Source organism: Chiroxiphia lanceolata, chromosome 6, assembly GCF_009829145.1.
Source record: "Chiroxiphia lanceolata isolate bChiLan1 chromosome 6, bChiLan1.pri, whole genome shotgun sequence".
NCBI lineage: Eukaryota > Metazoa > Chordata > Aves > Passeriformes > Pipridae > Chiroxiphia > Chiroxiphia lanceolata.
The window spans coordinates 497,622-520,649 of record NC_045642.1 but is presented as its reverse complement, the minus strand read 5'-3'; the positions used below and the strand labels follow the sequence as shown (position 1 = coordinate 520,649).

The 23,028-nt window shown below is 63.5% G+C and overlaps 1 protein-coding gene across 12 annotated transcripts in view; it reads left to right on the top strand.

Moving 5' to 3' along the window:
- Nucleotides 1–2,822: 2,822 nt before the first annotated feature.
- CTNND1 (catenin delta 1) overlaps nt 2,823–23,028 on the top strand; it is a 28,765-nt gene continuing 8,559 nt past the window's right edge. For 8 of the 12 annotated variants that reach the window (XM_032690868.1, XM_032690870.1, XM_032690869.1 and 5 more), the window contains exons 1-5: nt 16,513–16,790; nt 17,604–17,918; nt 18,982–19,053; nt 19,322–19,480; nt 19,697–20,229. In XM_032690868.1, coding sequence (XP_032546759.1) covers nt 17,724–17,918; nt 18,982–19,053; nt 19,322–19,480; nt 19,697–20,229 — 959 coding nt within the window. In that variant the 5' untranslated portion in view covers nt 16,513–16,790; nt 17,604–17,723. Of the gene's footprint in view, nt 2,875–10,206; nt 10,374–11,095; nt 11,240–16,512; nt 16,791–17,603; nt 17,919–18,981; nt 19,054–19,321; nt 19,481–19,696; nt 20,230–23,028 lie in introns of those variants that run through there. The other 4 variants (XM_032690861.1, XM_032690862.1, XM_032690863.1 and 1 more) reach the window with 4 other exon arrangements.

The window sequence follows — 23,028 nt, the reverse complement described above, 5'->3', positions numbered from 1 at the left end:
GAGGGCCCAGGCACAGCTGGAAGCTGGTGGAGGGACCACACCAAGCACATGGAGCTGCTGGACACTGTGCTGGGAAGGTGTCAGGGTGGGCTCTGGGCTTGCTTTATTCTCTGACGTCCTCCAGCTAGGGCTGGAAGGCTCTCTCAGGCCCTGCTTCCCTCCTCCCCTCGTCTGACAGATGAGTCGTTCCACCCCCCCTGGTGCCGCACTTCCCCTCCTATGGGGAGGGACAGCAACCTGTGGGGATTCCCATAGGAAAGGGGCTGCGGAAGGGCCTTGTTATCCTGACCTGGAACAATGCAGGCCATCCCTCGGACCCGGAGACGGCGGCGTCCCCTTCCTCCTGCCCCCGGCCGCCGAGGAGCGCGGGGCTGCCTTGTAAACAAGTTGTCTTGCTCTGTTCCGGTGGCAGCTGCGCTTCTGGGCGTCTCATCTGGGAAAGGCATCAGCCAGAGGATGAAAGGGGGTGTGCAAGATGTTATTACACGCAATTACTGGAAAAGAGGGCAGATTTTCCCATGCTGGTAACGCACCTCCTCTCCTCGTCCCAGGACGCGGAGGGACAGACTCCTCTGCCGCCGGAGTTGTATTCAAACAAGAGTGTGATCTGCTGCAGGGTGAGCTGGAGGATCAGGGTCCAGCCTGCCTTCCAAAATAAGCACACGCTGATGGGTGTTCCAGCTGCTGGGGCAGGGCTGGGGCTGACAGTGCGTGGATAGACCCTGTCCAGCTCCATCCCGCAGCCCTGGGGACGGGAGGCAGCGGCCCAGCGTCAGAGGCATGTTTGCAAGAACACGTTTAGTCTTTGAAAAAACTGAAGACTTTAAAGGCTGTTAAAGTTCGGGGCTGATCAAAACAGCAACACTGTCTTCGCCTGGAGCAGCCGGAGCCCTGCACCCTGCCTGCCTCCTCCATGCTCTTACACTGGTGCCCTGCTCTGGGCCACCCACCTTCTTTGGGGCGTGTCTGGTGGGCAAGGACTCTCCTTCCCAGAAGGAATTGTGAGAGCACCTCTTTTCCCTCCTTGTCCTCGAGACTCAGGGGATGAACCCACCTTCCCCCTTGTGCGGGCCAAGAGGAGGGGAGGGCCGTAGAGGGTTATTTGTGATCTGGGAGCAGTTCTCACTCGAGGCACAGGGCCGAGAAGGAACCCAACTGCTTATTTTGGGTGACAACGAGGATGAAGGGGCACAGGGAGGTCTCAGTCCCCTGCTGTGGGATGGAGAGACCGTCTCCTCCCTGAGAGGGGTGGACGCCAGTTCTCCCTGCCCTCTGCAGCCCGCAGGTTGGATGGTTTATTTTACAAATCAAACACCAGGGAGGGTTGTCCCACACCCTGATAATCTCCCTAGAGGTGCCTTTTGCATGCATTGAATCCCCATTTCTCCTCCTTCTGTGCTGTCTTTAGCAACCCCCACCCAACTGGGGATCACCTCCCTGTCACGTCCATCCACAGGCTGTTATCGCATCCACCCCACCTTCCGGTGCATATTTACCCCAAGGATCACCTGTCCCACCCAAAACCTTCCTCAGCTCTTTTCCTCTGTCATTATCTCACTTTGGCAGTCAGAAGCAGGCAGGTTTCTCACGTCCCCAAGTGCCTGGCCAGGGATGAGGCAGAAAACTGTCAGCTTTGGGGAACCTGGACTTCTCCCAAGTGAGCAGCTTGGAAATTGGGATGGGGCTGCTCTGGCGTCACTTCCTTGCCCTCCCAGCCAAGGGGAAACCCTCCCTGCTTGCAGCAGCCTCCTGCTGCAAGCGTCCATCCCCTATCCATGGAATGGCAGTGGCAGGCCAGGCAGGATGGCTTTCTTGATCGTTCCAGAGTTACATTTCTCCAGTTGGATTACTTGCAATCATTAAACCTCATGTTTAAATCTCCCACCCCGGGTCTCTGTACCTCCAGGTCCCCTTCTGCTCTTTCTCGGGGTTGACAGTACTGGTTTGGAGCCATGGGAGCTGGGCAGAGCAGGATTGCCTCAGCTGGGCTGTGCTGCCATTTCTCTCCCCGTGTGCCAAGGGCCCCTGGGCTTCACCCACTGCATGGAGCCCCTGGCTGGGCTGAACTGTGCTTCCACAGAGCTCGTGTCAGTCCACGGGACACGTTGGTGGGGGTACGGGGACAGAATCCACCCGGGATGAGCTCCTGGCCTCGTGGTGCTCCCAAGGGTGACCTGTGGCAGGGGTCCTGCCAGCACCCGCTCCCTGGAGCCAGAGGGGGCAGGATCACCCCCCGGGAGGTTCTGCAGCCCAAATGCCCATGAAATCTTGCTTATGGAAAAAAGTTCCACCGTGGACGGGGTCACACGTCTCCCTCCGCGGGACAGGCCAGAGGAGGCTCTGCTCCGGGGGTCTGCCGGGCTGCTCCCAGAGAGCCCCTCGTCCCACCACTCCCGGGGCAGACCCGCACCCAGGGGAGCAGCTGCTCCGCTCCCGGGGCGGGATCCCCCCGAGCGGAGCCCACCTGAAGGCGGACCGCGGTTTGCGGGGCACGCACGGCCGGGACAGACCCCGCCGGGACGGACCCGCCCCGGCCCCGACCCCGCCCGCCCGTGTCGCGGGGCGCTGACGCCGGGGGCGGCCCCGCGCCCGCCCCGCCCCGCCCGCCGGACCAACTTCCATTTTAGGTACGGGAGAGGCGCGGGCGCACGGCGGGATCCGACCGACGCCGCGCTCCGCTCCGCTCGCACCGATCGCCCGGCGGCCCCCGACCCGCGCCGCCGCCGCCGCCGCCGCACCGGGGCGGCCCCCGCTCGCCTCTCGCCTCGCCGCCGCGGCGGGACCCGCGGAGCGGAGCGGGCCGGGCCGGGCGGCCGCGCCGCCGCCGGGCGGCACCGCCCCCCCCTCGCCCGCCCGCCGAGGAGCCCGGTCACGGTGAGTCCCGCTCGCGGCGTCCCCGCCGCCGCCGGACCGGGGCGGGCGGGAGGGAGCGGGACCGGGACCGGGGCGGGCCGGCGCCTGCCGGGCGCCGCACGCCCCCGCGGCGGGGCGGGGGTGGGGTGTGAGCCGGGGGTGGGGTGTGAGCCGGTCCGAGCCCGGCGGGGACGGAACCGGGGCTCGGCCGCGCGGTGCGGTCGGTGCCGGGCCCGGGCAGCCCCGTGCCGGCTGGGAGCCGGTGCCCAGGCGCGGGCCGCGCCCCGCGGGACCGGCGGGGCGGCGGGGCCGGGCCCTGGCGGGGCGCTGGCGGCGCCCGGAGCCCGCGGGGAGCGACACAAAGGCGGCTGGGCCGGGCGGCCGCCCCGCTCCCCGCCCGGGGCCGCCGCCACTCGCCCTGCCCGGAACAAAGGCGGCCCGTGTGCCAGCTTCCCGCGGCCGGCACCGCCGGGCCCCCCTCCCCTCGGGCGGCGGCCGCGGCCCGGCCCCTCCGCGGGGACTCGCCCGGCTCTCCGGGGCAGCCCCGTGCCCGCCGGAGCACGGGCCGATCGCCCGGTGTGTCGCTCGCCGCGCCTTTGTTCTGGCGGGGAAGGGGCCGGTGTGCCCGGGGGGGGTCAAGTGTGTGCGGGTGGGGCTGCGGCTCCTCCTCGTGGAATCGCTCTGAGCTCGAAAACAGCCCGGCAGACCCGTCCGCCGCGGCTCGCAAGCGACACCGAAACGCTTCCAGGGGAGGCGGGACGGTGCCTTGGCCGGCCCCGGGGGTCTGCTCAGCCGCCGGCTCCTTCCGAGTCCCCCCCTTTGGCCACGCTGTCATTGAGGGACGGCCCGGCTGCCTCCCCCCCGCCCAGCGCCCGTCGTGCCAGGAGTCGGTGACCTTCTCCAGCGTTACTTTGCCCCGCGCCGTGGGCACTCCTGAGCCTCCTCGGACTGAGACTTAGCTCGGGGTGGGAAAGTTTGGGTGGCTCTCAGTCATGAGGACCGCTGGCATCTGCGAGGCACCCGCGGGCTGGCAGAAGGGAAGTGGGGCACCTCCGTTATGCCCCTGGGCTCTGGGCGAGGGAGCCTGGACAACAAAGCTTCCTCTGATTGTTGGAGAGAGGGGTGGACCTCCTGGAGAGCCTGCCTCGCCAAGGGCTCAGTGCCCATGCCTTTCCAGGGAGCCGGTGACGGTGGAGCTCGCGGGGGTTTATCTGGGAGGCCGGGGCTGTCCTGTCCCCGGTGGGGAGCCCGTGTTAGGGCTGGAGGCTCCTGTCCCAGGGCTGTGGCACCCAGCCTTACCCCGGTCCCGGTGAGCCGGAGGGGAGCGTCTGGGTGCACGGAGCCTTGTGGTGGCATGGAACTACAGCTGCCCGCGGTTTCACCGATGCACCCCCTGTGCTGCGCCAATGCTTTCCGCCTTGGCTGCCCAGGTCTCGGCGTGGAGTTGAGAACAGGCTTGTCCTCGGCCTTGCAGGAGGCATGGAAAGCTCAGCACCTCCAGGCCATGCTCACAGAGTGCATTTGGAGCTTCCTTGTCCGCGCCTTCTCTCCGGGATGTGGCGAGGTGGGGTCAGTGGCTGGCTGGAGACTCCCAGGCTCCTGCCTCTGATTCCCGCAGCTCCCGTGCTGGCAGGTCTGCAGGGCTGGGGCTCCTGCCAGGTGTGTGGGGCAGTGTCCGCCAGGTCTGTGGGAAGCCATGTGATGGGAAGAGCCCGGGCAGGGCAATTGTTAGTCTTCCTTCCCCAGGGTTACCTTGCTGCTCCATCCTGCTCCCAGGGCTCTCTTGAGGCAGGTTCCTTACCTGTGGGGCGTTTGCCCACGCTCTGTGAACAGCAGAAAGGCAGTTCTTAAGAAGCTGCTCCCTGTCCCCTTGGCCGAGCTTGGCCAGGCTCTGTGTGTGCAAACTCCGAGCGTCCTTTGCCGTGCGCAGCAGCGCTGGAATCCTGCACGGAGCCTTCCTGGAAGGGGTGGGAGGATGAAAGTGCTCGCTTAGTGGAGCGTGCTGGGCTTGCCTGGGCTGCCGCAGAGGGGTGAGCCTCCTCCCTTCCGACGTGGAGGTCAGGGCCTGATCTTTGTGGTTGAGGAGCCCTTGAGGCCATCCCTTCCCTAAAGATGGGCTGGGAGTCAGATGAATGGTCCAGCCCAGACCACGGAGCCCGGCGTCTGTCCCTGGATTGCCTCTCATCTCTTCCCTCTTCCAGCCTCTGGCATAGAGATAAGGCCTTGGCCCGTTGTATCTGCACTGGAGGTGGCTTTAGGACACCCAGAAAATAATAGCGTGGCTTGGATCGTGCCTGGAGGGCTGTTGGCTTCTTGAAATAGCTCACCAGTGTCTGTGGCCTTAGGGAAGAGTGCTGGGTAAAGCTCTTGGTTTCTCTTCCCAACAACCCCTCATAACTGTCTCTCATTTACTGCTGGCAAGGACAGAGCCCTTTCCCAAGACTGTGGTGATGCCGTCTCCAGGGAAGTGCAGAGCCCTCCTGGCTCTGAAATCCCGTGTCTCTGCAGCGTGGTGGCTGTCCCGCCATCCCCACCTCACTGACAGCAGGGAAGCGGAACCTGGAGCTGGTTTGGGTCAATAAAAGACAACAGGTGTTGCCTGGATGTGATGACAAAACCCAAACCTGGGTGATTCAGGCACTCCTCCGTGTGTGACACAGGGCTTGGCCAGTGGAGGAGGTTGTCCTCTGGCACGGAGTGCAGGAATGTGCCTCAGCGTGAGGCTGTCGGAAAGGGGTTGGATTTACGGGCTCTCGACCAAAGTCTTCCAAGTTCTCCGAGGTGGCCACAATCTTCTCTTTTGCTTTTTATCATCTGAGGAGGCTGTCTGGGGGAGGAAATGGTTTCTTAGAGCCAGTTCTGGTGCTGGAAACCCCCAGCAGCAGGCTGATGAGTCCGTTGGCTCCTGCCTGTCTTGTGCTTGTTGCTAATCCGCCTTCCTTCCCACCAGGAAGGCTGCTGGTTTGGCACAGGCCTGTCCCCCTGCCCTGTCCAGTGACTGCTGCGTGGGGGGGGGTAACCTGTGGATTAGTGTGCTCTGTTGTGTTCCCAAGCCCTGGGGGGGCTTTGGGGTGGCAGTGGGTGCCATGTGATCCTCCTGTCCCCCTTTCCCTGTGGAGGAAGCAACTTTTCCCCGTGAGGAATATTCCTTCCTGGTGGTGGCCCGTACGAGGAGGGGCGAGATGAGGTGGCTGCTGGGTGTGGGGGCAAACCAGTGACTAAGGAACACAAGCTGCCAGGCGTGGTGCCAGCATGGGCCAACCCTTAACCGGGGTGCCTGGCACCTCTGCTTTCATCTGCTTTTCCTGGCCGAGAGCAGCTGCTGCTCGTAGGTTGGCAGAGGGACGCCTGGCGTGTGTGGACCTTGGACTGAGGTGGGGAGGACTGGTCTGTGCTGCCCTGCAGGCAGCCTCCACGCTGGCCCCTGTGGAGTAGTGGATGCCCAGGAGCTCGTCCCCGTGTCCCTAACCTTGTGCTGCGGGTCCACGGTGACTTTGCGCTGCAGAGCTCTGACCCACTGCGAAAATGCCCGTGCCAGCGTGGGCCTGGGGGCACGAGCCAGGCTGAGCCCTTCACCTCGTATTTGGTTTGAGTGTTTCTGCGCCCAGATGTTTGTGCTGATGGCCCAGGGGGTGTTTGTGCTGTGGCACTGCGGCCTGGCCTTTGGAGAGGTGGCTCTGAGGTGGGCAGTCCGTGGGTGTGCAGATATCCTGGGAGAGGAGCAGTCTTGGTGGGGTGCTTGTCCGGACCAGGTGTGACTGTCTTTCCAGCACAGGCAGGGAAGGGTCTGGACAAGTTGGAGTAGGTGCCAAGCCCTGGGAACAGCTCTCCTGTAGCCTGGCCAGGGTGGTGGTGCTCTGAAAACATCCACAGCTCCAGGGCTGGTGTGAAGTGGGCTGGTGTTGGTGGCAACTCAGTGCTGGGTTCGTTTGTGTGAGGGCAGGAGCTGTTTGTGTGCCGCCATCCTGGCCCCGGCTGCTCCCGCTCCTCTGGGCGTTGGCCCCGGTCACAGCAAACGTTGCTCAAAGTTCACCGGCCCTCCTGGGCACACCTGAGCTGTACCTGCCTCTGCTGTTTCCCCGAGGGCTGGGCTGTGGGCACCGGGCAGGGGGGAAAAGCAGCAGAAGCATGGGGGAGTGGGCAGCAGGAGGGTAGCTCTCCTTTCTCCCTTCGTCCCACACAGTTTTTACCACTGCAGAAGCACCTCCTGGGCAGGAGAAGGGTTACCTGAGGCGAGTTGGATGGCCTCAGTGTGGATCATTGTGGGGAACTGGTTCCCACCCTGTCCAGGAGGAGGAAGGCGTCTCGCTGTCCCCAGCCCGTGTGTTTTCCTCTCGCCCCCGTCTCACGTGGCGCTGGGGTGGGTCTTTTCCGAGAAGAGCCCCCAGCTCTCTCAGCTGCTTCCCGGTGCTCCCGGCTCCGGTCCTGGCCGGGTCAGAAAGGGGAGGTGGTGCTGCTGGAGCCCCGTGTGGGTGGGTAGCTGCCGTGGGTGGGAGGGAGTGTGTGGAACTGCAAAGACGAGTTTTTCCGACCTGGAAGGGTGGGTCACCGGGGGTGTTTGCATGCTGCTGGCAGGCCCCTTGCCCAGTGGGGTAACGCATTCCTGCGAGCGTGTTGCTGCACGCAGGGGCTGCTGCTTGCCATGCTTGGCTCGGCTGCAGGCGGGCCGGCTCGTTCCCGGGGGAGGGATGTCCCCCTCCTGCTAACTGGGGTCTGAGCAGGAGGAGGTAGAGAGCCCAGAGGTGTTTCTGGGAGAAATCCTCTCTGATGTGGGGAACCCGCCTGCTCCAGGCTGGCTTTTTACCCTCCTTCCTCTCTCTTTTCTCTTTTTTACTCTGCTTTTACCTGCAGGAGGGAGCTTCCCTCCAGAGCACACTGGTGTGGCAAAGGGAGACACCTGCTCTCCCCTGATCTCTGCCCGGCGTCTGTCTCCAGCAGATGGCTTGAGTGGAAAACCACTCACTTCCTTCTCTGTTCTCCTTCCCTCAGCAGCAAGAGGAGCTGCCCTGGGCAGGGCAGGTGGATGGGCCTGGGGATCCAAGCTCTGGCATCAGCAAGAGCTGTGAGGGGGCTTGTGGCATCCCAGGGATGCCCTGTCCTGCCTCTGGGAGCCCTGGCAACCCCCCAGAGTGTCAGGGGGTGCGGTGGAGTTGTGTGGACAAGGTGAGGTGTGTGAGGGGGGCTGGAGGGCTGTCTGAGGGGGCAGATGTTGTGCTGGGGTTGTGGTGTTGGTGCTGCCGCAGCTTTGCAGGTAACCAGCCCATCCTCAGGGGGTTGGAAAACAGCGCCTTCCGCCCTCTGCTAGTAGGATGCTCCCAGCCCTGACCAGGAATGTGATAGCACTGTGGACGAGGAACCCTCGGATGTGTTCCCCAGAGGCAGGACACTTGCAGCAAGCTGACCAGGCATCTGTTCTCCTGGTGGGCCGTGCTGACCTCCTGGCTGGCACAGCTGACAGCTGAGGCTGGTGTTGGTGCCCGTGCCCAGCATTCCCGGCCTGGTTCCAGCTCGCGGTCTAGGGGCGGTGGGGAGTGGCTCCTCTTGGCAGGACGTCGTGTTTAGAAGCTTACAGGAAAGGGAAGCCACGATGTCATCTTCCGTCTGACCAGGAAGCGCAGGTTTCCTTCCCTTCGGCTCGCACAGGAGTCTGGGAAGCTGCTTCTCAGGGAGAGGACTGGAGGAGCAAACAATTGGGAAGGGGGCTGGGGTGGGATGGAGTCCTGCTGTCCCTCTGAGCGTCGCTTGGCCAGTGTCATGTGGGCGCTGGCTCCTGCATGGCTGTGGGCACTAAAGGGCCTTGGAGAGCTCTGGGGGACCTGCTGTCACTCTGCCTCAGCCCCCTTCCCCACCTCCAGCCCTGATTCAGTCCCTGGCTCTTGTCTGATGATTCTCCAGTGGCTTTCCTTCACCCATTCATTACTGCTCTTGGCAGGGCCCTCGGAGCCATCTCCACGCTTGCAATTAAGAGCGCCGGGCACCTGATGAGGTCATGCTGAGCAGAACCGGGGTGTTCAGCCCAGCCCCGTGTGGTGGTTTGTGCTATGACTCAGCCCGTGGCCACCCTACCTGCTCGGGGAGTCTGGGCTGGCTGGGCCCAGGTGGGGCCAGGGGGTCCCACTCCTCCTGGGCCGCTCCCTTGGGCCGGCTTGGCTTAATCTCGGCAATCCCCTCCTGGCCACTCCCTCCCCAAATGCTCCTTCGCCTGTTTGCTCAGCGTGGGGAGGGGAGAGCAGTGTGTCTGGTGTGGCAGAGGGAAGGGCGCCCTGTCTGCCTCAGGGTCCCTCTTGGGTGGGGAGACCCCACATGGGGTTCCCGGGATGGGTGGGGGGCCCTGTGCTCCAGCCCTTCTCCCCATTCCTGGTCGCGAGTCCTTGGTGACTTGCTCCTGCAGGGAAGGCGGGCAGTGCCAAACCCAGTGATGCAGGTTGAGATTCCCCCTGTGCCTTCAGGCCCTGCTCCTTTGTCCACGGGTTGGAGCAGGGTAACCAGAGCTGGGGCTGGGCCCTGGTGCTGCAGGTGTCGGCACAGGAAATGATCTCAAGTGGCTTCCTTGGGAAGAGGGCTCTGCCATGGAAGGGGGCCCAAATCTGTGTGTTCAGGTGCTGGGCTGGCACAGCTGGCTGTGGGTGCTTGTGCCCATGGCCTGGTGGAGGGAGGCTTCCCCTAATCCTACTGGGAATGCTGGCCACCGGGCTGCGGCCTCTCTGCTTGGGGACAGCCAGTGGCACGTGTGAGCCCTGGAGGAGCTCGTGTGCTCCTGGGGTGGGGAGCCGGAGCAGTTTCTCTCATCTGCCATGCCCTTGGCTTGGGGAGGCAGCTCCTGTGGTGCTGCAGCCTCGGGTCTCACTGAGAGGGACTTTGCTCCCTGGACTCTGCCAGCACAGCCCTTATCTCTGTAGCACTGGGCTCTGTTTGTTTTCCCTTCGGGAGAGAGGCAGCTGAATGGGAAAGCTGAGCCTGGCAGAGGGTGGGGGAACGGGTGAAGGGCAGGGACATTGGTGTGGCTGGAGCCGGGGGGGGGGGGGCCACATTGACCTTCATCCCGACGCCGTGGTCCTGGCTGTGGGCACAGCTCATGTCCCCCATCGAGGTGGCTGCTGTTCCTTGGGTGCAGCAAGGAGCCAGGGGCTGCCCTGTGATCCCCCTGGTTCACCTGCTGCCCCTTGGGCTGGGACAGCAGAGCCGGGGGGCTGCTGCCTCCCCCCGCCGTGGCCCAGGAGCCGCTGGGGTGAAGCAGGAGCCCGCTGGCTGCCGGAGCGTGGCCTGCCCCGGGAATGCTCTGGCCCCATTCCCAGAATCCGGCGCTGGGTGTTTGTTTGCTGCTGCGCCCCCGAGGTCTGGTGCTACTGTGACAGGAAGCGGGGACGCCGGGGGAGGGAGGCCGGCCGCCGGCTGGGGATGTGCCTGTGAAATCCCTTTGTCCCTGCCGAGCGCTCAGCTGCGAATTCCCACAGCGAGGAGAGAGCCGCCTTTGTGCTGCTGCAGGGCTCCCGACATGTGAATCTCCTGGGCCCCGGGGTGTGAGCCGTGGGGCTGGTGCACAGGGGCGGTGGGGACCCTGCCTGCTGCCGTCCCCAGGGTGGGGGACCCAGGGGAGCGGGGCTGCTGGGGCGTCCGCGGGCAGTGGGATGCAGCGGGATGTTGCTGGCAGGAAGGCTCCAGCCTCGTGGCTACGGGTGGGCAGAGTCTCTGCCCGAAGCCCGGCGGTTTGGCTGCCCTCCTGCAGTCCTCTCCTCCCCAAAAGTGCCGAGGGAAGCTCATCTCCCTTCCCCTTGTTGGGGCGCAGGCTCCTCTGTCCAGCTGGTACAGAGAGTCAGCAGCTTCCCGACTTGCCTGGAGGTCTTGCCCCAGGCCCACAAGGAGGGAAAGAGCTCCTTGGAGAGGAGCAAGTGGCCCCTGGCGTGCCTGGGAGGACAGCTGCCCCGCCACAGGATTGCTGGAATACCAGCAGAACAATCACAGCTCTCCGTGGCTCACCCCGCACTGCTCCGTTCTTGGCTGCCTTGCTCTTTGTCCTGCTGGGATGGCCAACAGCACGGGCCTGGTGACCTCAGCCCAGCCAGGGACGGATCCCTTCCCCGGGGGATTGCCCACCGTGTTTCACAACCGCCTGTCCAGGCCTGTCCTGTGGCCCTGATGGGTATCTGTGATCCCGGCCCCCTGCCCTGCCAGGGGAGCGACCCGCGCTCCTGCTTCCTCCCTCCAGCCCCACCCTGCCCTTATCGCTCCCTCCTCATCCTGCTCCCTGGCTCCCGGCCTGCTCCCTTATAAGGTGCGATCTGCGTCCTGGCTTGCATCTCCAGGTGACTCCCCTCTCCAAGGGAGGCTTTCCCAACCCATCCCGGCTACGTGGCCTCCGTCCCTGGCGCTGGGGGTGGCAGGTGAGGTAGGTAGGCCGGGTGGCGATCCCGCTGCCAGTCCAACCAGTTGGGTGTGATGGGCGGAGGAGAACGGCTCCCTGCCCGTTCCCAGCCCACGGTGGCTTCTCCTGGGTGTTCCTCCGCTGGGCCGGGCACTGGGGGCACAGCTCCTCCCGAGGAAGGTGGGGCTGCTCCAGGACAGGTAGATGCCCAGGACGGTGTCCAACCCGCTACCGGAGCAGCTCTCTCCTGCCCAGGGAGGGCCGCTGGCCACCTGCCAGCCTGCCCAAAGTCCACTGGCTGTGTTCTGTGACCTGCCAGCGGGAAGAGCCCTCCCAGGGGCCAGGGAGGCAGCTGGAGCCCGGGGCAGGAGGTGGGGGAACCTCTCCCCTGGAGTGGGGTCTGGCAGGGCCAGGGCAGGCTGGGCAGTGGGAATACGGTGCCTCGCACAGCCTGGCAGTGAGGGTGTGTCAGCCTGGGTAGGGGTCCCTCGTGGGTGGGCTGTGGGCACCTTCCTGCCTCTGTGGGTGGGAGAGAAACAGCCAAAACTCTTCATCACCCGTGCAGGAATGTGGGATCTACTGCCCATCGTCAGCTGCCCTGGTTCCCCCCTGCCCTGGGGACCGTGGGTGCTCCGGGCTGGACACAGACGTGGGTGAGATGGGGTGAGCCTGGGCCTGCTGCCTCGGGCAGGCTGAGGTCCAAGGGCTGATGTCTGAGCCTGGACCCTGCTCTCGGGGCGGGGAAAGATGCCAGCGCTGCCGGTTCATTTATTTTTTAGGTAATTGAGACTGACCAGGAGCCTGTGGTGAATTAGCAGGGCCGTGAGCCTGTGCAGGGCAAGTGCACTGCAGGCGCTCGGACAATTGCAGGCTTGAATTATTGATGGAGTCTCTGTGTTTCCTGAGTGCATCGTGATTGGCAGCTGGAACCAGGAGAATTTGTTGCTTCCTCTCTCTCTTGAGGACGGGGGTCTGGTGTTGAGAGCTTTTGGAGGGCGGGCAGCCAGCTGGCTCTTCTCGGGCCCTCAGACTGAGAGGGAAAGGCCAATTAGAGGAGCGGTGTTGCCATTTTTCGTGTTGGTGTTGGGGACTGTGTTGGAGCAGGAGCAAGTTCCTCGGGCAGTGCATCCCTCCTTGTCAGCCTGGCAGCCCCCACGGGGGCTCAGCCAGCCTGGGTGAGGGGCTGGGTCCATGATGGGGCTCTCTGATGGAACTTGTGCCTCACAGCATGGGGGGCTGCCAGGGGTGTCCAGCCACGGTGACAAACCTTGCCACGTGCCAAACAGGTGCCTGGGGGACACAAATAAGGAGTAAAGCAGAGGAGAGGGCTGATGCAGCTCTGTCCCCCCTCCCTGGTGGCAGTGGGACGATGGGAGTGAGCGCCTGGTGTGTCCCTTAGCAGGGAGCCAGGGCAGGGCTGATGTGGCAGAGGCGATTCTGGCTTTGTAGGTGCTTGGGTTGAACTTTGCCCAGAGTATTCTGTGCTGAGGCCGTGGCCTTAGCCCCAGGGATCCCAGGAGCATTGTGTGACAGCTCTCTGGGGGCTTGGGGCATGGAGCAGGGCTGGAGCAGGTCGTTGGAAGGACCCAAGCAGAGGGCTGTGTGCTGGAGATCCATCACCCACGTGCTGCAGCGGTGCTGCCTGTCAAGCCTCCAGCCCCAGTCCTATCTGTCAGATCTTGTCCATTTTCCCTGGCTTGTAGAGTGCAGTTCCCCATCTGCTGGCTCAGTCTGGGCCCTGGGGTTAATCTTTCTGTGGCTGACTCCAGGGAAGCACTCCTGGTGGGGAGCCTGCAAGGCCTGGACTCCATCCTCTGGCAGAGGAGGGTGCAGGTGAACTCTAGGTGGGTATGTCTGTGGTTTGGCCCTGGAAACTTTATTTTTCCAGGCAAAACATTTATTCTGCGGGGAGGCAGTTCCTCTGGAGAAGCCAGGGCAAGGGGTTTTAGAAGAATATCCCTTGCCAAAGCTGCCCTCAGTGGAAGAGCTCTGGAGGGCTCAGGGTTTAGGGTGCCTGTCCCCGTATTATCAAGCTTTTAATCCAGCCAGGAAGATCAGGGTGGGTCCCTCTGAGGAGGGAAGGAAGCTCTGTGCCCACAGGTGGGCTGGCAGCTGTCTCCTGGCCAACAAGCAGGCTCTGCTTCCAAGGCTCCACAGGGGTGACATCTCTCCAGTAGACCTGCTCTGGCTTTGGCACCTCTGGGCACAGCCCAGTGTGGGGTTGATGCCAGGAAGCTGGGAGATAAGGCATGGGGGGGGTTGGATGTGAAGCTTTCTGGGTCGCTGCATTGGTCCCTGGGGTCCCCTTGTTGCAGGGGGGAGGACAGAGGGGAGTTCTGCCCCTGGTGCAGGAGCTGCTCAGGGTGTGCTTTGTCTTTAGGCTTCTTGGTTCGCCCTGAACTGAGCCAGCCGAAATATTTTTGGCTTGCTGGGGTTTTTAAGTAACGGGTGTGTCAGCAAGTGCCTCTCTCATGATGAAAAGGCTTTCATGAGCCGTCCTCAGAGCTGGTCAGGGTCTGGCTCTGGAAGAATGCTCTGTAGTTGGATCTTCAGAGGCTGGGGGGGGGGAGGAGGGGGGAACGGGCGCAAAGCGATCCCTGGAATTTCACCCTTGCGGGTTCCAGCGTCCTTGGCTTTGCACTGTCACACCAGCAGCTCGCTGGCTGCCTGGCTGAGGCTCTCCCCTTCCTGCCCTCCCTGTCCTGCTGCCGAGGTGGCCAGCGAGTGCCCCAGACTGGCACGGGGACGTGGCGAGTGGCTGTGCTGTGCCCAGGGAGCCCCTGTCCCTGGGTGCTGGCCTGTGAGCCGCCGGGAGGGACGTGGGGCAGGTCACTCCCAGCTGGGCGGGTGCAGGGCTGAGTTTGGGGTTTGTGTGCCAGCCAGGACGGCGCTGGCTGTGTCTGCGGGGACAGCGCTCGCTGACCTCTCCAGGCCTGGCACTGCCTCTCTGTAATTATGTCTTTAATCCCAGATCGATGAAGACAGTGGCTGGAATGAGGGAGGTGACGTGCCCTGGTGGCAGAGGAAAGCTGGGAGAGACCCTGTTCTGCTGGCACCTCTTGCCCATCGTGGAGCTGTGCCCAGTGCTCAGGGCAGGAGTGACAACCGTGTAGGCAGGGCAGCCCCAGACACTCAAGAGTTGTTGCCCTTCTGCTTAACATTACCTGATCCTGCTGGGAGACCCTCAGGTGGCCCCCCCCGAACATCTGCTGTCAGCTGTGGGCTCACCCAGCCTCAGAGCACAGCCAGCCCCGCTTTGGCTGCCCCGATGGGACAGACACACCCCCCCCCCAAAAAGCCCCTTGTCTTCCTGCTCTCCCTAAACCCTTCTGCTGGGACCTGGTGGCCCAAAGGGGAGGGGAGGGCCAGTGTGTGTCCCCACACCTCCTCCTGCCAGGGCTGGAGGGGTGTTTGTGCCAGGGGACAGGAGAGGTGGAGGGTGCGGGACCTGTCCCGTTCCTTCCGCTGCTGGAGTGTTTACTCCCTGTGGAAGGGACGGGAAGGAAACAGCCTCGCGCCTGCTCCAGCCCCTTATCTGGGGCCCGAACAGCCCTGCAAGTTTCATTGTTAGTGTCCACGTTTCCCAGCCCTGTTCTCAGGGAGCGTGCAGAGGTGGGGACCCGGGGCTGGGGAGGCCCTGCTGGCTGTGAGGGCCCTGCCTGGCAGCCACAGGGCTCTGCTGGGGATCCCGTCTCTCCTCTCCGTGCTCCCCCATAGAGCCAGACCCCACTGGTCCACGCTTGCTGCTCGGTACTGAGGCCACTCACAAACAGGTGTGAGCCTGTTCACGAGAGCAGGGGCTCAGCAAAGTCTCTCCTGGAAGTCAAGGTGCTGCCTCTGTCCTCCTGCACCCCAGCAATCTGCCTCTTCTCTGTTGGGACAGTTGAGGGCAGGCTGGGAAGCACAGTGGCCTGGGCAAGGCTACGCTGTGGAGAATCCCTCCTTCGTAGGGGGTTGTTCCTCTCTTATAAAGGGCTTGCTGAAATACCACTCTGAAATGAATCCCAACAAGCCAGCGGGGCTTCTGGCTGGGGTTTTGGATGCTGCGGTTGTGTAGGGTGTCTGGGTGGTAGGACCATCCCTTGTCCTGCTGGAGAAGACTGGGATGTGGCAAGGAGCTGCTCCCCTTCCTTGGGGAGAGGGCCTGGGGAGCTGCAGCAGCCTCCTGGCAGTCGGTCTCTGTGGCAGGGCCATCCGGGAGCCCCGGAATACGGAGGATCTGTGTCCCTGCTGGAAGTGGGGGGGAGCCCACCAGAGATGGGGAGTGTTTGGTGAGAGAGCTGGGATGTGTCAGCGCTGTTTTGGGAGGCACCAAGCCTCTCCTTTGGAGAATCCCGCAAGTCCGCGGGGCAGGTGAGCTGAAGGGTCGGAGCCGTCCCTGCATTTCCATACAAGGCTCGGGAGCCGATCTGTTGAGAAAGCCTCGGGGTGTACCTGTTGCAAGGTGGGAGGGGTGGAAAGCTGCGTGCATGAGCCAGGAGTCATGTCTGGGAGCCTCCAAAAGCTTGCTGGGGCAGTGGGCTGTGTCCCTCCCGGGATGTGGACAGGCCGGAGAGCATCCCAGCCCACAGGGGGCTGGCGTTTCTTATCGAGAGATTTGTTACTGATGAAGGCAGATGAGAGGGTGGTGGCTACCAGATGGTGGAACGTGCTGCATGTGCCCTCCAAAGCGCTTGGAGAACATCTGCTCTGTGTCGTTGGGCTCCGTGGTGGTGGTGGTGGTGGTGCCACCAGGGCTGCCGGTGTCCAAGGGAGGCTTTGGAGGGCAGGAGGAGTGGGGAAGGCATTTCAGGAAGGGTTTGATCCGGATGCACTTTGAGATAGGGTGGCAAATGGTTCAAAAGACCGAAAAAAGGCCTGTTCTGAGCTGCTGTGCACCAGCACGTGCTGCAGGCGGGCTCTGGAGGGGCGAAGGGCTGCGTGCGAGGGGCGGGCGGGAGAGGGGGATGCGGGCAGGAGAGGGGGATGCTGCCGGCGGGAGATCTCAGCAGGGTGGCACCGGGGAGTGGGCAGAGCCGATGCTGGAGACCGTGGGAAAGCAGCCTCAGTGCTGGCTGCCTGGCTGGAGCGAGTCCCCACACGCCTGCCATGACTGCAGCGGGTTTGGGAAAACCTCTCGGGCTTGCAGGGACTCGGCCGGGCTGTGCGGGGAGGGCGGTGGAGGAGGGCAGAGCCCCGGCCGCTCCTCTCCGCCTCTGCCCTCCCTCCCGGCCGCTCCTCTCCGCCCCTGCTCTCCCTCCTGCCGCCGGCAACAGTCGGAGGTGCCGGGGTCTCCATGGAGCTGTGGGAGCAGTGCAGCCTTTGCCACCCTGCCGGCCGTCCCAGACACTGCTCCATCCCTCCGAGGGGAGGGGGTGGGAGAGAGGCGCCCCTTTCCCGGTTCTGTGCCCGCCCTGCCTTCTGTTTTGGGGTTCCCACGTGTGATTTTTGACCTGCTCCCGCTGTCCCTGCAGAGCTCTCTTCCCTCCTGCTTCCTCACTGTGGTGGCTGGGCTGTTTCTCCCATGACTCTCTGCGTCTAGATCTGGCTGTCCCCGTGCCTTTGCCAATCAAACCTGAACTTCCTCCTCTGACAGGTCTGTATGGAAGAATATTGCCTTTCTCTACTGAAATGTTGATTGTGGCTCGCTTGCTGTTCTCCTTTGGGAGGGGGTGTTGGAGGGGTCCAGGCCGGTGCCCGTCCCTAGGTCTGTGGGCTCAGGACCCCCTGGGGGGCTGCAGCCTGGAGGGTGGTGAGTTTTGGCAGCAGTCACGGGGGCTCATGGGGTCCCCTTTAGGGGGATCCTGTCCCATTTCATCCCCTTTCCTGTGTAAGGAAGGGGCTGTGGAGCCAGGGCTGTCTCCCCACCATTTATCACATCAGGGAGGAGGGAACAGATAAGTGACACAGCCCTCTCCCTCCACCCTTCCCTGAAGGAAGCAATGGGATGTGGGTCACTTCTCATTCTCCGGGAGTGTCCCCTGCCCTACCCCAGGGATATGCCCTCCCCTCCTGCACTGTGCTTGCAGCTTTTTGTTGCCCCTGAGCTTTTCCTGCGGCCTGAGGAGGACCCTTGTGGGAAGAGAGAACCCCTCAGCCCACAGCAGCTCTTCCAAACCCAGCTCAGCCCCAGCTGTTGGGTGTGCTGGGGGGACCTTCTGTCCCCACAGTGCCACTTTTCCAAGCTTAAACGCTGGGGCAGTTTGCATCTGAGTCCTGCCCGGGGCTGTGCTGCTCCAGGACCCTCTTGCCAGCTCTCTGGTGATGGGTGGGAGTGGGTGTTAATGCCATAAGATTTTTTTTTTTTTTTTTTTTACTTTTCCCTTGTTCTGAGAACCTGTCTTAACGAAATCAGTCTCTTCTGACCGCTCTTCTCTCTCCTCCTTTTCCTCCCCCAAATCACGTGCAGTGAAGAGAGGGGCTCCTGCCCCTTGTGGGTCACTTTTCCTCCCCTCACCTTGACTCCAAGCCGCCTCCGCCCGTGCGTCCCCACGCCCCCCGCCCTGCCTGCCCCGGGCACCCGTCACCCATGGACGACTCGGAAGTGGAGTCGACCGCCAGCATCCTTGCCTCTGTCAAGGAGCAGGAGGCACAGTTCGAGAAGCTGACCCGGGCCCTGGAGGAGGAACGGCGCCATGTCTCAGCCCAGCTGGAGCGAGTCCGGGTCTCCCCACAGGACGCCGGCCCGGGCTTGGCCAACGGCACGCTCACCCGGCGGCACCAGGTAAAACACCCCCTCGCCAGAGCGGGGGGCAGAGGCTCCCGGAGCCCCCCCGGCCGCGCCAGTCCTGCCTCGGAGGGGGCAGCTTCCCGCCTTTGGCCCTCCCTGGATACGGGAGGTGGAGGAAGGCTCGGCCGGTCCTGTGACACTGGCGTACCGGAGTCGATCTGGGGGTGTGCCGACCTCCCTCGGCAGCCAGAGCCTTCGGGGGAGGAGGTGCCAGCCAGCCTGGAGGGTTTCGATGCCAGGCGGGCTCTGGTCTGGTTTTGTGAAGGTCAGAGGTGTGCTGTGCTCAGTTCCTGGGCATCTCTGCTCCCCATCCCGCTCGGCTGCTTGGAGGGCGGCCGAAACGCAGAGGCTGGGGTTTGCTGTGGGGGAACGTGTGTGTCTCCCTCTGTGTGATGATGGAGTCTCGGTCTGTCCCCACACAGCCAGACTAGGGCTGGGAGAAATCACCCCTACAGGGCTGGAAACGTGGTTTCATCTGCCTTGGCTTGAGGTGTCTCCTGTTCTGACTTTCTCAGGCTCAGTCCTGGAGAGGGGTGCTCGGAGGGCTGGTGTGTGGTGTTGTGCAGAAGGCAGGTGTCTTTCCAGCTGTGGTGCGAGGAGAGCCGTGCGGGGCAGGGCAGGGTGGGCAGAGGAAGGAGGAGTGCGAGTGTCAAACAGCAGCGCCCTGTGATCGGCCGCCGAGCGCCCGCGTGGTTCCCTCTGGCCCCGGGGGGGCCTCTGGGGTGTCGCTGGTGGCTCCTGCATCAGAACACGTGGAAGGTGTCCAGGGCCCTGCTGGGGAGCAGGGAAGTGTCGTGGCCATTCCGTCGGGAGCGTGTGGGCATCGTGGGAGAGCTGGGATGTCTGGAGGGGGCTGAGTGGCATGTCCTCCCGCTCTTCCCCGGGCTGGCTTGGGGGTGGCTTGCTGCACGTGGCACAGACCCCCGAGGAGCGTGTTCCCCCCCCGGGAGCTCACGTGGGTCTGTGAGGTGCAGGAGATGGGCTGCTTGGAGCCCAGAAGGGAAGCAGGGATGGATATGTGGGAGGTCAGTCTGGTAACGGGCCCGCTGTGTTTCAGAACGGACGTTTCTTGGGCGATGCTGACCTGGAAAGGCAGAAGTATTCAGATCTGAAGCTGAACGGGCCACAGGTAAGGGGAGCTCGGCCCCCTGGCTGTGGGCAGCCTGCTTGCTGGGGGAGGGTGCAGGACAGTGCTCCAGTGTCCCTGTTCCAACTGGAAGAGGGTGGTTTGTGCTTCTAATGTGGCCACCCTGGCTTGAAGGGGCTTCGGGCGTGGGGTTGCTGGTACCTCCTTCCAAGAGGATATCGGAGCTCCCTGTGAGGAGGGAGATCTCTCGTCCAGCGGACTCCAGGGAGGTCCAGGTTGGTGATGGGGCCTGCCTGCTTTCTCCCCTCAGGACCACAGCCACCTCTTGTACAGCACAATCCCCAGGATGCAGGACCCGGGGCAGATCGTGGAGGAGACGTACACCATGGAGGAAGACCCGGAAGGGGCCATGTCAGTCGTGTCCGTGGAGACGTCAGATGATGGGACAACCCGGCGTACGGAGACCACGGTACAGGCCTGGGGAGAGCGTGGTGGGACAGGGCATGGCTGGGGACCATGATGTCTGTCTGCCAGTGGTGTCTGCCAGCCTGCTGTGCCACGAGCTGAAACAGGGGGAGAAATGTGCCTGAAGTAAAGTGCTGGGCTGGCAGGGGAATCCGGGGATGCAGGTCTGCGGCGAGTTTCCTCACGGGAGCGTGTCCTGCACGCGTGTCACCCCCTCCAGGTGAAGAAAGTGGTGAAGACCGTGACCACCCGGACAGTGCAGCAGGTGCCGGTGGGGCCCGACGGGCTGCCTTTGGAAACCTCCCCCGTCACCAGCAACTACGTCCAGACCATGGACAGGAACTTCCGCAAGAACGGCAACGGGGGCCCCGGCAGCTACCTGAGCCAGGCGGGCACGGCCACCCTCCCTCGCAACTACCACTACCCCGACGGCTACGGCCGCCCCTACGAGGACGGCTACCCGGGCAGCGACCACAGCTACGGCAGCCTGTCCCGCGTCACCCGCATCGACGAGCGCTACCGTCCCTCCATGGACACCTACCGCGCCCCCAGCCGCCAGGACATCTACGGCCCCCAGCCCCAGGTGCGCGTCGGGGGCAGCAACATGGACCTCAACCACTTCCACCCCGAGCCGTACGGCCTGGAGGACGACCAGCGCAGCGTGGGCTTCGAGGATGTGGACTACGGGCTCATGTCCGACTACGGCACGGCCAGGAGGGCGGGCACCCCCTCGGATGCCCGGCGGCGGCTCAGGTACGTGGAGCGGGAGGCTCTGGGCTGCTGGGGGGTGCTGTGGGGTCCATCGAACCTCACCCTCCTTGGAGGAGGGAGGATGGCGGACACAACACCGTGAGCTGAGTCACAGGCGGCTCGCGCGGGAGAAAACTTGCATCCGCTTCTAATTGTCTGCTTAATTGGTGGTTAAACCCGGGTGCTAATTGAGCCGGTCCTCCCGCAGCGAGGAGTTCCACTGGGCAGCTGGTGTAGCTCCGGGCCCTTCCCTCTGTGCCACCCGGCTGGTCTGTCTGTGCTCCAGCCCGGAGTATCCCACTGTATCATCACCCTGCTGTGCAGGTTTGCAGCAGCCCCGTGATCGTGCTCTCCCCGAGCCAAGGGCAGCCTCAGGGAGGGGAGCTGAGCCCAGGCTGGGGTGAGCAGGGCTCAGCCCCACGGTGCCCCAGGAGCGTTCCTGGTTCCTGCACAGCCCGACCCTGCTGCAGGGCAGGGCGGGAGAAGCTGCTCGACCTGTTTGGCAGCAGCAGCAGTTTCTCCCCTGTGTGTGTCTGTGGCGATGGCGGCTCCCCCAGCCTGGCTGCAGAGCACCTGCCCTGCCATGCTGTGCTGCCCTTGGGGGCTGGAGCAGGGTCCTGGTGGTCCTTTCTGCCCTGCCAGGCACCCGGGAATGTCCCCTACTTGAGGCTGTGACTCTTCTCCTCTGGTATCCTGTGCCAGCTGTCTCCTACACAAGCACTGCTCCCTTCCCTGCTCCCGGCCGGGCTGTCAGGCAGGGTTTGGGCAGGTGCTGGGGAGGTAGGAATGGAGCAAGGGGCTGAGCCAGGCTCCTGGAGATGGGGAGAGGACAATCTCAGCAAGTTGGGATGGATGTGCACCTCCTGAGTGCCCCAGGGTGGGCCCAGCCAGGCAAGTAAAGCTCAGTGCAGGCTGCCTGAGCTCCTGGGACATAAACCAGAGGCAACCTGAGGGAGAGGAGACTCTGGCCATCCCCTGTGGAGATCTGCCCGGTCTAGGCACTGTGAATCCACGCTGGCTCCTGCCTGCTGAAGGAGCAGCTTTGTCTGTCCTTGTGGCTGGTGCCAGCACAAGTGCTGCGGGGCTGTGCTGAACCAGTCGGGGCGGTTGCTCACCCAGATGGATTTCCCCGGCCACTTCACTTTGTGCAGCTTGTGCCGGCTGGAGGAGGGCAGGCGGGGCTGCTCCAGGTTTCTGCCTTCTCGGGCAGCCTGGGAGAGGTCAGCTCTGGCAGTTTTGGGCACATGGCCGTCACATCTCACTCCTCAGCGAGCACTTTGGGCAGGAGGGGTTACACAGGTGTGTTCAACAGAGGCTCTGGCCTGCGAACCTTCCCTGGGCTGTGCCCTGCCCAGCACCCAGCCCTCCCTGTGTGGCCTTTGAGACCACAAGCCCTCTTTGCTGGGCTGGAAGGTGTCTGTGCTCCTGCCCCTCCAAGTCCTGGAGGAGGGGAGTTACAGGAGCCAAGTGCAGGAGCTGCAGCCAGGTGGGAGACTTGGGGATCTGGGTCTGACAGAGCAAGGAGGCTCCACTTCCAAGGGCAGCTCTGTTGGGGATGTCAGCTTGTCCTGCGGGGGCAGTGCAGGGTATGAAGGATGGGTTGGTGGGCCCCTGGGCCGGCTCTCCCTCCCCGGGCAGGCAGATAAAGATCACAGCAATCTGTGGAATCCAGGCACTGTTGAGCTTGGCTTGTCCCCCACCTTCTCAGTTACCATCCGAACTCTCTGCCCAGCTCGCTGGAATGGGAGCAGGGAGAGCAGCGTCCCCCCTGCCTCAGAGATGTTTGTCTTGAGCAGGGGCCTGGCTGTTAATGACTTCCTTCGGGGAGGCAGCTGGCCAGGAACGCTGGAGCAGGAGTGTCCTGAGCCCAGGGATGCAGCGTGTGCTGGCTGCCATCGGCCACAGAGAGCACCAGTCCCTGCCCTGGGGCTCTTCCCAGAGCTCCCTCTCTGCAATGGAGGAGGGAAGGAGGGTGCTTCCCCTCCCTCACAGCCCCATCTTGCCTGGAGGGGCACTGAGACAGTCACGGTGGGACAGGGGCTTCCATTCAGGGAGTTAGTCTTGGAAAGGGAGTGGGATCGGCTGCCAGCCCTGCTGGCAAGTGTCAGTGGCTTGCTGGCAGCACTGGCACGTGGCTGTGTCTGGTGGCTTTGGCAAGTTCTGTACCACAGGCTGTAGGTAGGGGAGTGGTGGTGGGAGCAGGACCTGCCACCCATCATGTCAGACCTTTCCCTGCCTGTGCCTGGTCCGGGAGCTCGGGAGGTTGCTGAGCAACCCCTGGGGCAGGTGTGAGGTGGAGGGTGGAAACCTCTCCTTGGGTCTTATCTGAGTGTCCTCAGTACCCTGGCACAGCAGGGGCGAGAGCCATCCCCTCCCATCTCCTTCTGTTGGAAATCACTGGATTCCTCTGCCCGGGTGGGGGAAGGATTATATTGGCAGTGACTGCAGAAATAGGGGAGAATCAGGGATTTTGCGAGGTGTGTGTCATGGGGTGTTCAGTGTCACTTCAGAATGGGGGGCAGTAGTTGCACTTTGAGCTTCCATGTGCTTGCTGGGGCTCATTCCCAGCTCTGCCAGTCTGAGGGTGAGCTGCTCCTGGCCAGGGTGAGGGTGTGGGACCAGGGCTCTTCCCTGGGCCGGAGCCAGGAGCCACGAGGTTGATCCCTGGAGCCCAGGTGTCTCTTAGTGCCTGTCCCTCAGGCAGTAGCACACTTCGCCTCCAGGGCTGGCTCCTGCCTCTGCCCTGGGGCTGGCTCCTGCCTCCACAGGCATCAGACCAGGATCCAGCTTCATCCCTTCTGG